At 33.6% G+C, this 14,750-nt stretch overlaps 1 protein-coding gene across 2 annotated transcripts; it reads left to right on the forward strand.

The window, feature by feature from the left end:
• The first annotated feature begins 673 nt into the window (after nucleotides 1-673).
• On the forward strand, nucleotides 674-4,646 carry LOC145056794 (Tetratricopeptide repeat (TPR)-like superfamily protein). 2 transcript variants are annotated; one of them, XM_079004515.1, is made up of 4 exons: nucleotides 674-3,396; nucleotides 3,591-3,674; nucleotides 4,062-4,137; nucleotides 4,330-4,646. In XM_079004515.1, exon 1 carries the CDS (start codon nucleotides 927-929, stop codon nucleotides 3,387-3,389), a length of 2,463 nt encoding a protein of 820 aa, XP_078860641.1. In that variant the 5' UTR covers nucleotides 674-926; the 3' UTR covers nucleotides 3,390-3,396; nucleotides 3,591-3,674; nucleotides 4,062-4,137; nucleotides 4,330-4,646. The 2 variants fall into 2 exon arrangements, with proteins under 2 accessions (XP_078860641.1, XP_078860640.1); XM_079004514.1 differs by having other exon boundaries at nucleotides 3,607-3,674.
• The last annotated feature ends 10,104 nt before the right edge of the window (nucleotides 4,647-14,750 follow it).

Below are 14,750 nucleotides of genomic sequence, written 5' to 3' on the forward strand. Positions count from 1 at the left end.
ATCCATCCCACCTACCCACCCCATCCACACTAACACCCCCGCAAACATACACACACATACACACAAACCGACACCCATGCCCACCCTACAAACACACATACACACATACACACATACAAACACACACCCACCCCCACCCCCACCCCCACAAACACACACACATACATACATACACCCACACCCACACACCTAAAAACACAACCCACACACACACACATACAAACACACACCCACTAACATATACAGGCACACTCACCCACCCAACACCGCTACCACAATCATCAACCTACCATCACCATCACCATCATCACCAGTGCCACCACCGCCGCCATCACCACCACTGCCGCAATTGTCGCCGCCACCACTACCGCATGTCATCATCACCACCGCCGCCGACCCACTACCGCTACCGCCCCCGGCCCCCATCCTACCACCGCTACCGTTTTCTAAACATGAAAACCGATAGAAAAACACACATCTAAACACGTTTTCTAATTTTCTAAAACTGAAAATGAAAAATGAATAAGTTTTAACTAAAATCGTTTTCTAAATTTTTCAATGAAAAATAAAGATGGAAAACAAAAACTAAAAAGAAAAAATGAAAAACTGAACATAAAAACCGATTTTTCATTAATTTCCAGAGTTTTCATTTTGTCAAATAAAAAAAGCACCAAAGAGGCTGGCTGCTACATCGGCTTAAACAGTCTTGGTTGGCTTCCTCCGCCCAAACCCTACACCAGGGTTTTGCGGTTTATCACCCCAAATAGTAAACCCGCTACTGAGATCTCGTGGCCCTTTCTCATACGCACCAAAACTCATGGCACCATCGCCACCACAACCCCCTTCTTCAACAACATCGCCAAAATGAAGCTTTTCCATAACAAATTCATCGACAAAAACCTTCTTCCAATCACATCTGCCTCTTAATGGATTTAAAGAGGCTCAGAATCTCCAAATTCTCACCCTTAAAGAGGAACCCCTTTCAATCAGCCTCTACCCAGCATAACCATTCAAAGCCATCGCCCAAAAAAACCCCATTGCAGCTTGAGAATCAGGATTTGATCAAACGGGTAACTTCAATTCTATCAAACCCATCTTTAGATTCGTCTAAATGTAAAGATATAGTCACACATTTGTCTCCACAGCAGTTCGATTGTGTTTTCTGCGATATTAGGTATTCTGTGAAACCACGAACCGCATTGAATTTCTTTTACTTTGCTTCCAGGTCTTGCGGATTTAAATTCAGTATTAAGTCGTATTGTTTGTTGATTCATTTGCTTGTTGGTTCAAAGCTGGAATCCCCAGCTAGATTACTTTTGATTCAATTGATCGACGATAAACTCCCTGTGTTGCTTCATGATCCCAAAACCAAACACATCGAAATTGCCACTTTATTTATGGAATTCCATTTCACATCAGACGCACTCCCCCTTCCAACATTTGATTTGTTGATTCATGTTTATTGTACCCAATTCAAAGCTTTTGGCCTCCTTCCTGCTTCAGATATAGTCCAGTTAATAGCTGAAAAGCACTTGTTTCCATCATTAAACACTTGTAATTTTCTCTTGACTTCTCTCGTGAAGTCAAACCTCCTTCAAAAAGCCCATGAGATCTTCAACATTTTACGTAGAGGTGTTCAACCAGATGTCTATCTCTTTACAACAGCCATTAACGCCCTTTGTAAAGACCACAAAATCAAAGAAGCCATGGCCATATTCTCACAAATGGAGGAAATTGGTGTTTCCCCAAATGTTGTAACTTACAATAACATCATTCATGGTCTTTGCAAGAATCAGAACTTACAAGAAGCTTTTCACCTCAAAGAAAAGATGATCAAGAAAGGTGTAACTCCTAGTCTTAATACATATAGTGTTCTTCTCAACGGGTTATTGAAAGCTCAAAACTACAATGAAGCTCAGAGTGTTTTAACTGAAATGACCTCCAATGGTTTTCTCCCAAATGAGGTTGTTTATAATACTTTGATAGATGGATACTGTACACAAGGTGACATGAAGAAAGCAATTGAAATTAGAAATGACATGTCATCAAAGGGATTGAATCCAAATTCTGTCACTTTCAATACTCTCATCAAGGGATTTTGCAATAGTAATCAATTTGAAGAAGCTGAAAAGCTTTTGGAGGAAATGCTATCGATTAGTTTAACAATAAACGCGGGTTCTTTTACTTCGATTATTCATTGGCTTTGTAAGCTTTCAAAAATGGATTCTGCTCTTCGATATGTTCATGAAATGTTGTTAAGAGATTTAAAGCCAAATGATAAGTTGTTGACTATGATAATTACTGGTCTTTGTAATCAAGGTAAACATTCAGAAGCAGTTAATCTTTGGTTTAAACTACTTGAAAAATGTTTTTTTCCAAATATAATAACATCAAATGCCCTTATTCATGGTCTTTGTGAATCTTCAAATGCAAAAGAGGTTATAAAGATTCTTAAAGAGATGTTACAAAAAGGGTTACATTTTGATAGATCTACATACAACATTTTGATCTCATGGCATTGCAAAGAGGGGAGATTCGATGAAGGTTTTCAATTGAGTGAAGAGATGGGTAAAAAAGGAATTTCACCGGATATTTCGACTTTCACTTCGTTGATAAACGGGTTGTGTCAAAAGGGTAAGATGGATGAAGCTTTGATGCTTTTTGAGAAGTGTAAAACTAAAGATTTGACTCCTGATGTTTCTACATATGGAGTTATCATCGAAGGGTTTTGTAAATGTGATCAAGTCGAAAAGGGAAAAGATCTTTTTAACAAGATAGTCAACGAGAAAATGGAAGTCAACTCTTTTATCTATAATTCTCTTATTAGAGGATACACAAGAATGGGTGATATGAAAGAGGCGATTAGGGTTTGTAATGAGATGAAAAGTAAAGGAATTCAACCGACTTCTGAAACTTATTCTTCTTTAATCGATGGACACTGCAAAATCGGATGTGTTGAAGATGCAAAGCTTATGATTGATGAAATGAGGGAATTTGGTTTATCACCAAATGTTGTGTGTTATACTGCTTTAATCAATGGGTATTGTAAGATTGGGGAGATGGATAAAGTGGAAGCAATTTTGGGGGAAATGTGTTCATATGGGATAAACCCTAATAAAATCACGTATACAGTTATGATGGATGGGTATTGCAGACTTGGTGAAACAGATGAAGCTGTGAAGCTTCTTGGAGAGATGAAAGAAAAGGGAATTGTTCCTGATGTTGTTACGTATAATACACTGGCGAAGGGGTATTCAAAGGAAGGGAGGATTGAAGATGCCCTCCAACTGTTTGATGAAATGTCTCAAAGAGGTGTAGATTTAGATCAAATAACTTACACTACTTTAATTCATGGGTGGAACCAGAAATCAACCAAAAATCAAGAATGATAAAATGGTAGGTAATAGGTTCTCAATTTTTGTAGATGAGATTTTTAGAATGATATTCCTTTTATAAAAAAGTACTTCATAAGTGGATGAAACTTGAATGTATATACACACTTCTTTTTTTGTTCACTTTGTTTCTTCAAAAACTTGTAATTCTTTTGATTTTAAAATTATATAGACAGGATAATTGACATTCATAAGTAGGTTATTTCCTTTATAGCTGCAGTGTAAGATCTTGAGATTACTCCAAAGAACAAACAAGGGATGCTGCAAAGTCTATCTCAAGAAGTAAGCTTTATCATATACTCCCTCCGTCCCAAAATTATTGTCCACCTTACTATTTTAGTTTGTCCCAAAATTATTGTCCACTACCAAAAGTAGATATACAGTTTTACCATATTACCCCTAACATTTAATAAAGTAAACTTGAATAATTACAAATGTATATTTCCCATTGGTTTTAGAAAAGGGCAAGAGGGTCATTTTACTCAAAAAGACAAAAATAATGATTGTTTTTCTTAATCTATGTGTTTTTTGTCTGTGGACAATAATTTTGGGACGGAGGGAGTATATAACTGTTGATAAATAACATCATATACATGAATAATATATATTTTTTAATGTTTCTTTTATGTGAGTTTCTAAATTTGTTTTGTTTTTATAAACAAAATTCAGGATTGAGCTTCCAAATGATTATCATATCAGGAGCCATGATAGTGATTGGTTAATGCCAATACTATTGCTTTTTCAGGTAAGAATCTTGCTTAATCATATGTATGTTTTTATAAATTTGTGTATGTATTTGTGTTCTTTAAGAAGGAAAAATTGAAAGTATAATGCTATAATTTTCAAGTTTTGTAAAGCACAATGCCTTAATGACATATAGTATCTTCAGTGATTATGAAAATAGTTGTAATTGTTTTCATTCACTACTTGGATGCAGGCTTGTGGAATTTGGAGAGAGGATTAAATTTCATGGATGGAGGTGTTTCTGTTTGCCTTGAAGAATCAGAAACCATCTCACTCGCATACTTGCTGGATTGGAATTGACTTTGCTTCCTTCTGTACATTCAACCTAGTTTGTGCATAAATATAGATTTATTTAGACAAAATTGCAAAATTGGTCGCATTTTTTTTTTGGATTTTGGTCCAACCCCGATTTTTTTTGGGATTGGTGGTTCTTTTGAGCTAGTTTGGTTGCGTATTTGGTCCCTCCGAATATTGAAATGGCTGCAATACCCTTGGTGTATTTATTTTTCATTTTTTTTTCTTAACAATCTAATACCTATTTATTTATTTTAATAATCAAAAAATGAAAAAGGGTCTCTCTCTCTCTCTCTCTCTCTCAAGAACACAAGTCACATGTCCCTGTGCTTTACAAAACATTTTTACGCTTTTAATGTATTTAGAGGCTATGCAAAACACACGAGTTTATGACCAAATGGGTGTGTTTGAAAAAAAAAAAAATACCGAATAGGTTTAGTTTCAAATATATTTACCAGAATAGAATAATAGTCAAAATATTTACCAAAATAGTATTTTTTTAAACATTTTTTAATATTTTCAACTATAGTTTTAACTTTTAGTATTTTTTTAATATAATTTTTGACCATCTTTTTAACTCTTTGCTATTAACTTATATAAAAAAAATTACAAATATATTATATGTCGAAAAAACATCATAAATGGTTCATGTGGTTACCCAAAATCTGAAGTTTAGTTCCCGTGGTTTAAAAACCTCATAGATGGTCCCTGTGTTTTTAAAACTTTTGACGATTGATCCTTATTGTTAACTCCGTTAAGTTTTGTCTGTTAATTGAAGGGTATTTTCGTCATTTCACTACCACATGGACAATTTATGATGTTTTTTCTTATTTTTTTAAAAGAAGTTAAATATAATTATTTAATCTCTCTCTCTCTCTCTCTCTCTCTCGTTTACCATAGAAACAACCATATTAAAGTTCATCCTTAGCTTTGCATTTTCGAGATCACATCATAAATTCTTCATCTTTTTCTTCTTGTTTCTTTGTATTATATTTCATCATCCTGATCCATGTTATAATCCATATTTATAACATGTCAAACAATTTAGACTTGAGCTCCACTTCCCCGTTCTCCTTACAAACCCTACAACAATGCCCTTACCTCCATCTCCAAATCCCTCTTGATTCTGAATACGACAACAACCAACACATTGTTAGCTCTGATAGCAGAATTTGAGATACTGTGACCACATGGTTGCCCTCCTAGTTCAAAAAATAAGCCAAGACCAATTGTCATCATGACCGTTATTGGGTCAATTAGAGTATCAAAAAGGAAACGTTAAAGGTGCACTTCATGTTTTCGAAGGAATTGACATTCCTGCTGTGTATCTCAAATCATAGTCGTTACAAGCCCTAAGACGATTGTGACGCTCTTCCAAGCTGTTTTTCTCAAATCAGAGTCGTTACAAGTGCTAAGACAATTTAGAGAAGCTGTCGAATCTTGCAAAATCATACTGGAAACAATCGAATCTGCATTACCCAATGAATTTCTTGATTTTTCTTCATATCATTAGCTTCAAGAAACTGTAGATAAAGCGGTTAAGTTGTTACCTGAGCTGGAAACTAGCTTCAGATCTACAATCGTATCCCAACCTTTGATTTGTGGGTTTGTTTTTAGATGCCAAACTTTTGATTTACTTGTAGGTTTTCTAAGGGTTTTGGAACAAGAAACCTAAATCTTTGATTTTGTTGAGGTTCTATAACTGTGTTTTGAATAGGGATGAAGGTTTCACCTTCATCAATTTTTGAATAGGGATGAAAGCTCCCTAGTCACACAAGAAATCTATGTGTGTGTCTTATACTTCTGCCCCTCATCTCACCTCTCCAACCTCCTCTCGCCTCCAACCTGTTCTTCTTCACCATCGTCATCTCCCTCTGAACCCATCCCCAAATAAAAATTAAAACTTGTAATCAACTCCAAACCAAAATCAAGAACAACCAATAAATCAATTCCCCCATCGAAATCGGAGGAATGGAAAAGTATAGAGGGATAGGAGGTGGGTGAATCAACTTTTGGATGAACAAGAATGGTGAAAAGATGGTGGGGCTCAATGAAGTTGTTGGTTTGATTTTTCCAGCATTTTGTTTTCCGTTTCTATATGTGTTTTTAGAGAGAGAGAGAGAGGGGAGGGGGGGAGAGAGAGAGAGAGCGAGAGAGAGAGAGAGAGATAGTTTTTGTATATAAATTTTTTATATTTAATTTTTTTTTCTTTTCAATAAAAAATAAGAGAATACATCATAAATGGTCCCTGTAGTAGTCAAATGACGAAAATACCCTTCACTTAACAGAAAAACTTAACGCAGTTAGCAATAAGGACCAATCGTCAAAAGTTTTGAAAACACAGGGACCATCTATGAGGTTTTTAAACCACAGGGACTAAACTTTATATTTTGGGTAACCACAGGGACCATTTATGATGTTTTTTCTTATATGTCATTTAATCATCATAACAAATTGATGGAATCTCAATAAATATCCTAAATTGTAAATAAGATTAATTGAAAAACAATAATATTAGACATCGTAGATTAAAGTCAACATCAAACGTACAATGTATTTTTTTGCGTACAAATCCAATAATGACTTTTTACAAAAACAGAATGAAAAAATAAATATTTCTATTGATTGAACCGATTGGCTTTAATATCTCTTCATTCACGTTGGCTTAAAGGGACATTTTTTTCCGATTATGATCACTTTGCCTATAAATCCCACAAATGTACCCATTTTTCCCTTCTTTGATGTCCATTCCATTTCATAGTCTTATTGAGCGATGACGCCCTTTTTTATTCTGTAAAAGCTCAAAATTTGGAAGCAATTGTCTAGATAAAGATTATGGCCAATACACTTCATGAGCAAGTGGAGAAAACTCGGATGCCCAAGTAGAATAATACTTTGCAATGGAGTAACATTTATGAATATATTGCCAACTATTAAATGATAGTTTAGCACATGTACTCAAAACATGAGAAAAAAGATATTTAAATACCTCCCACTTACCACATATGCAAGTTTTTTTTTGTCCAAATTAACTACTTGCACATTTTTACCTCTTTGAGTTATCAACTCAAATATACATTTCTATCGATTAAAAGATCTCAATGAGTGTGCACTTGCTTTTGACATCAAAGCTACTTGTCTTACAACAACTTGAGGAGTATACGCATCTCCATTAGCTCGGGCACTAGATCCTAAATGACGCCTCACTTCAAAATAATGTATCAATCTATAGAAAGTAAGTTGGACACAAGCCGTGATTGGTAAAAAAATGAGAACCTTTAAGTACACATCTCCTCTCACCATCATGTGCAAGTGTCCATCTATCAAGTGGATATCCCTCTAGCCACTTTCGAGCTTGTGGATTTAGCTTCCCCATTTCTTCCATGATGGAGTTGAATTTTCAAACTTGATTCTGACTCCCGGCACAATAAGCTAAAGCTTTCAATTCTAAATTACGAAACCTGTCATTAAAGTTGTTGATAAAATGTCGTAAACAATACCTATAAAGTAAAAAAAATAATGTTACTTATAAATAATAACTATGAAAAAAGTTGTACAAAAAACAGTAATAATACCTATTAAAACCACGTGGCTCTAACCATGGACATCCATGCTCATTGACTACCTTTAGGATTCCTAAATGACGATAAGATATTAAACAAATACCTACACACTCTTTCACCACATGACTATTGTTATAAGAAAGAAACCAACTCCAACTGTCATATGATTCATTTTCTACAATAGCAAATTCAAGGGGTAAAATCTGATTATTACCATCAACTCCCAAAATAAGAATGTTGAAGCAAATAAAAATTGTAAATCAAAGTAGGAATCAAATGTGGAATAACAATTGCAAATAAGCAAATTACAATTGTAAATCAAAGTAGGAATCACAGTGGAATAACAGTTTGCAAATAAGAAAATAACAGATGGAATGTAGTAGCAAATAATCATAGGAATCAATCCAAAGATAACTAGTTGAAGTCAAAAATCAAAGGAGGAGTCGAATTTACAGGAAAATCAATCTACAACTACTGAGTTTGTTGTGGCCATAATTGGATTCACCGACGTCATCTGTGGCCAAAATCAAAGAAGAATCACAAGATTTATGGTTGTCGTCGTCTTCTGCAGCGGAGGTGTACTTGTCAGAATCTTCTGTGGTGGAGGCGTACTAGCCGGCGTCCCTTTGTGGTCCGAATCGAAGTCGTTGGCTTCGACTATGGCTGAAATCAAAGAGGACGATAGAAGCGATCAATTGAAGATGTCGACGTTGGGGACTGGGTATCGGGGGTCGTGATCTTACCTCTCTCTCTCTCTCTCTCTCTCTCTCTCTCCATTTTTTAAAATTTTTTTTATTGGTATCACCCTAAACGGTAAATAAGTTGAAAACCACATTTGTTTGGTAAATAAGTTTTTAAAAAACATCACTATGGTAAAAAAAACTCCAAAATATACGGATTAAGGGTGTGTTCGGCAAAACTAGCTGGTAGGGGATAAATTGTAGCTTGTAGCGTTTTATTAAACGTCACATGAAGTAACATTTGGATTTGAAGCGTTTTGATTAAACTAAACGCTAGAAGCTTGTAGTGCCAAACGGGACTTTCTGTTGTTTTAAACGGAGTGTTTTGTCAAACGGTAGAAGGTAGAAGCTCTCAAACGCTCCGAACACGCCCTAATATGGATGGATTTAGACGTGGCTTATGAAAGATTTCATTAAGTAGTTAACAAATAACCCCTTAGTTGTTAATTAGCTTTAAAAAAATCACTTATATTTAGATAACATTTCTAAAGATAATTTTTAGTTGATTTGAGATAATAAATAAACTTTAGATGGGCATTGTGTATTCTTCTTAGTATTACCGAACACTTTTATATAACTTGTTGTCTTCAATCCTAATTTTACCAAAAAATATCTTCAATCCAATCCAATTGTGTCTATTACCCATTCCAATCCGGTTGTGCCTTTGTACCCATCTATCTTTCGACAATTTTCCTATTTAGGCACAGTTATGTCCTGCATGTAAGATATTTGCTAGTTGATGTAATATTTTATTGTTAAAATTATAACCTTTAACACCAAACACACACACATAAAGACACACAGTGTATATATATATATATATATATATATATATATATATATATATATATATATAGAGAGAGAGAGAGAGAGAGAGAGAAAGAGAGAGAGAGAGAGAGTTAGGTTCATATATAACACATATCTGTTGTGTGAATGTATAACAAATTGTGGACCAATCAATATATAAGAGTATTATAATGAATTCGATAATTAATAAATTAAATACCAAAATTGTAACTTATTTTTATAAAAGGAAACCTTGTATCAGTCGACCTCTTTATCTCTCCATTCTTCTCGATTGTCCTCACCGACCATTTTCTCTATCTTCTTGTTGGTTGATTGTTCCCCCAAAAATCAATAGTGGTCCGGAATCCATGGCTACCATCGCCACTCACCAACACAGATATTTACCAACACACACAAATAATGAATCACCAACGACATGTTGCCTCTTTCTCTACATCTTCATTCGCTCACCTCCGCCTCTTTGCATCTTGATTTGCCTAGCATTGGAACATTGCATCATAGTATGTAAGTAAAATTAGCAAAACATGTTAATTTAATGTCTATTTCTCTTTCTGCTACTAGTACTATATCTCTCATGTTGCAACATTTTAAGGAAAATTACCCTACATATGAACCCTAGGAATGAGAATTTTTCCGTTCAGTGATATTGTGGGATTGTGAATTCCCACGCCCGGCCTACTATATTGGACCCCATTTCTCCCTTTTGCTATCCAAATAAGCCCCAATCCTCATTTTTCAACCTAAATAAAAAAAGGGAGAAATTGCAAGGAATAAAGCTTGAAAGGATAAGCAAATCAAATTCTTAAGGATTATTTTTTAGTCTTGTAATTGAATGTAAAATCATATTGAAATCAGGTTCTAAGCATCCTTTAATGACTGTAAGCAGTTTTTCTTTCTTTCTTTTTTTTTTTTTTTTTTTTTTTTTTTTTTTTTTTTTTTTTTTTTTTTGCTTCGGGTAGTCACAAAAATCGTGACCTTCATCTTCATTACTTCATCAAGTTTGTTTTCCATTTTCATATCTGTTTTTTTTGCTGTGCTATTTTTATGTGCTTAAGGAGGGTCGATTTCACCTATGTTTTTTTATGTGCAGATAGAAGTTTAAGTTATATTATACACCTACATTTTACCTTCTGCAATGTCTGTGATGCCAATGATTGCAAGAAAATAATATGATTTCAATTTCAAGACAATTCAATTTAGTTATGGAATCTCAATTTAATTCCTTCCATCTTGAATGATTACAATGGTACATTTGATTTTTATTAAAAATAATAATAATAAGAGGGGAAAGGAAATCACTTACATTGGTTTCTAATGTGAAAAGTACCATTCAAGACATGTCAAACATAGTTTGTGTGTGGTTTTGCCTTTTAGTACAGTAAATGAATCACAAAATCTTGACATCTATTCTTTATATGCAGTAGCATATTCATTATTTACACAAAATCTTAGCATATACATTATGTACACATTACACAATATTAGTCATATGACTTTGAAATTAACTTAGTGATTTTGCCTTGTTATTTTTAAACTTTTTTTTTTATCATGTGAGCTTGAAATTAACTTAGTTTTCTTTGTGTTCAAGTAGCCTAACATAGTTGAGGAGCAGCAATTAGCAAAGTCTATGAACTTAGTTAAGAAGGCGATCCCTTTTCCTGAGTTCTTGAATTTTTTACACACACATGAAAAAGGAGAATCGCAGAGGAAAAGAAAGGAGGATCGTTTTTTTTAATCTTGAAGTGTTGTCTTCATTGACATGATTTTTATAGAGATGCAGTAGTAATTATATTTGTTCTCTTTGTTTCTATGATATTCTTTCAGAATATACATTAAAAAAACCCTCATTCTTTAAGAATATATATTTTTTCCACATGTATTCGTAATTTTGCAGAATGCAACAACCAGTTATACTATCATTTGTATTAGGTTTTATAAAAACCTCATTCTTTTAGAATGTATATTCTTTTAGCATGTATTAACAATTTTGTAAAACGCATCAACAAATTATATTATGATTTTTATTAGTTTTTATATGATTCTTATTAATTAGAATATACATAATCTTATTCTTTAAGAGTGTGTAATTCACATAGAATATCTATATGAACTCTTAAACTTTAAGAATGTTTTTACTTTTAAAAGAATGAATGCCCGATAATAAAAAAATTAACCAAACGAATAAAGATATTCTTAAAGAATTTCTTGTCTTATTCTTCAAGAACATATATAATTTTTACTGTTTGAAAAAATTTGGTTATGCAATTGTAATTAATGTTTTATTCTTCAACAATGTTAAACTATGTTTTAAGAATGCTTGTTATGACATCTAATAAATGTTTGATTCTACGAAATTTTCTTACGAATTGAAAATGTCATTCATAATCTTTCTTATCATCAAGCATGGAGTTCTAATTAATAAATCGATTCTTAACGATTTTCATGATATATAAAAAGTTATACTTTTTAAAAAGATTGATTCTTAATTTTGTATCAACCCTAAGAATTGTTAAAAGATTGTAATTCTTAAGCATAAGAATGACATAAAATAAGTCACAAATTAATTCTTAATTGTCCTCATGATCAAGAAAAAAATCAAATATCATAAGTGGTGAAAAAAGAAAACACAAATCTTAAAGAATGAAATATGTTTCAAGTTTTTTTGAGTATATTATGTAAAGAACGGTTACAGTTCCAATGAAAATCCACCTTCCATATATACTTTTTAATCTCTTTTACAATTAATTAAATGCAAGTATATGGTAAATGCTACCACATGTTAATAACATGTATCCTAATATCACAACCCTTCATTTCTTTTAATCCAATGGACAAAAATTAGTCATACATTCATACAATATTTAAAGTTCACATTTGATCCTAACCCTATATATATATATATATATATATATATATATATATACATATATATATATATATATATATATATATATATATATATATATATATATATATATATATAGAGAGAGAGAGAGAGAGAGAGAGAGAGAGAGCTGTTCAAATATTCCAACTAATTGTTGTGTGGATGTAAGAATGATTGTGGACCAATCATTTCAAAAGTTTATTTTTGTAACTTTACGTATATTTAATTTAGAAAATATGACAACCTGAAATTTATTCTGTCACTATAACCCATTTCCGCTAATAAAATAATTGTTATTATTATTTTCGTTAAAATTTTGGGTTAGTCAAATAAATTAATGTTTTTATTTTATTTCATAAAGTGTTGAAATGAAATAAAAACACATGTAGCACCCTCGAATTTAATTGAGAAAAATTTTAGTTTACGACTAAGCCGGATTATGACCATTTAATCGGGTAAAATTTTAAACTCCATTTAACGTCGGTATTGGGTAGATTCCCACCCGGCCACAAACTCAAACACTATATAAGGGTTGAGTGGTCACCAACTTGAGTTTTTCCCACCCTAGACACACTCTCTCTACTCTCTCTCTTCAAAGGCCCGATTTCTTCCAAAAATCCACAAGTTTTCGCTCCCAAACTGTAAGTTCTCTTACCCTAGATTGTTCTAAAGCTCATTTCATGTCAATATAACATTAAAATCATCCAATAATGTCAAGAACAAGGAGTTTACGGCCCAACAACCCTCTTAGGCCGTAAACCCCTAAAAGGGTGCCAAAATGCCCCCAAATCCCTTCTTTAGGATTAGAGACTAGCTTAGAACTTAACCTTGAAGTGTTTTGGACCTTAAACATCAAGTTTGGAGGCTTGAATGAGGGTTTACGGACCAAGAACATTCTTAGGCCATAAACTCCCTCAAATGATGCAAAATGAGCCCTAAACCCCTTATTTAGCCTTGGACCTTGACCTAGAAACTTGTAGGAGTGAGCTTAGGACCACAAAAACGAAGGAAAAGAGGTGTCCAAGGGCTTACGGTCGTAAACAATAGTGTTCACGACCGTAAACTCCCAATGAGAGGTCCACGGACCGCAAACTCCAAGGGAGTACCCCTTTTAGACCCTAATCACTTCTAAAGCCATGGATTTAACCTTAGAACCCTTACTAGTGATGTAAGAGAACCTTAAACACTCAAATACACTCCTCCCATGAGTTTATAGCCGTAAACTCATGGGGGAATTGGTCCCTCAACCGCAAACTCACCTAAGGTGGGTAATTAAGGAGTAAACTCCATAGTGAGGCCTTATACTCCTTCCTTTCAACCCAATAGCCTCCTAGCACTTGACCAAAGCGTTTTTCTTCGCATTAGGATGTCTATACGTGTTAAATTAGTGTTTTAATCACTAATTATATGCAAACATATGTATTCATATGTTACTAAGGTCATAAAGTGTGTTCAAATATTCACTTGACACCAAACACTCAACCGAGACTTCCATCCGATCCACCCGCTGCAGGTGAGTTCATACCCCTTAATTAACCTTTCAAACGTTTTTTAATGTTTTATGGGGGGGGGGGAATACAAGTTGAATACAACAAGCTATAGTATCAATCACATGTGATTTATACTTTGCAACCAAAAAGGATTTTCTATACTCTTAGCTACTTGTCAACAAAACTGTTTTAAATATTTATCAAACGCATTTTCTATGTTAAATTGTTATTAAACTATTCTCAAACTATTTATAAACTTCTTTTCTTTTAAACTATATATACACCAATATATTTATATAAGTAAGACTTGAAGGACTTAGGACTGATAGCTCGCCTTACTTCCTGTTCTTGTTTGATTGTGGTCTTAGGGTATACCGTTATCTGTCCGACTGTCGTTGAATTCTTAGTTATATATCATATATATTTGTGTTAGATATGAAATTCTTCACTTAATTCAATACCTTTGTAAATCAAAGGCATGCAAATCCCACACTCTATTAAACTATAATAGGTATAGTTAAGACTACTGCTCATTACCCCTATCACTATGATGGTCACTATAATTACTACTATTACGAGTTAATACATGTTAAAGATAACACTCTATACATTATACTAAAAAGTTCATTATACTATAATACAAGAGAATACACTAATCCAGAATGTGACACACTATTCCTCTATACGGCACCCTACTGTGCAAACACCGTGTAACCAGAGCTTCTCGGAGGGAAAGCAACCACTACATGTATAGATCTATACAGGACGGACACTATTACATCTCGACTGCTAACTACAGTCTGAGCCGACTAGGCCCAAGGGTGATGAAACATCGC

This window comes from Lactuca serriola, chromosome 6 (genome assembly GCF_051521515.1).
Source record: "Lactuca serriola cultivar US96UC23 chromosome 6, Lser_US96UC23_V15, whole genome shotgun sequence".
In the NCBI taxonomy this organism is placed as follows: domain Eukaryota; kingdom Viridiplantae; phylum Streptophyta; class Magnoliopsida; order Asterales; family Asteraceae; genus Lactuca; species Lactuca serriola.

Excerpts from the sequence above, each read along its gene's own strand:
- LOC145056794 (XM_079004515.1), top strand. The coding sequence starts at position 927 with ATGGATTTAAAGAGGCTCAGAATCTCCAAATTCTCACCCTTAAAGAGG.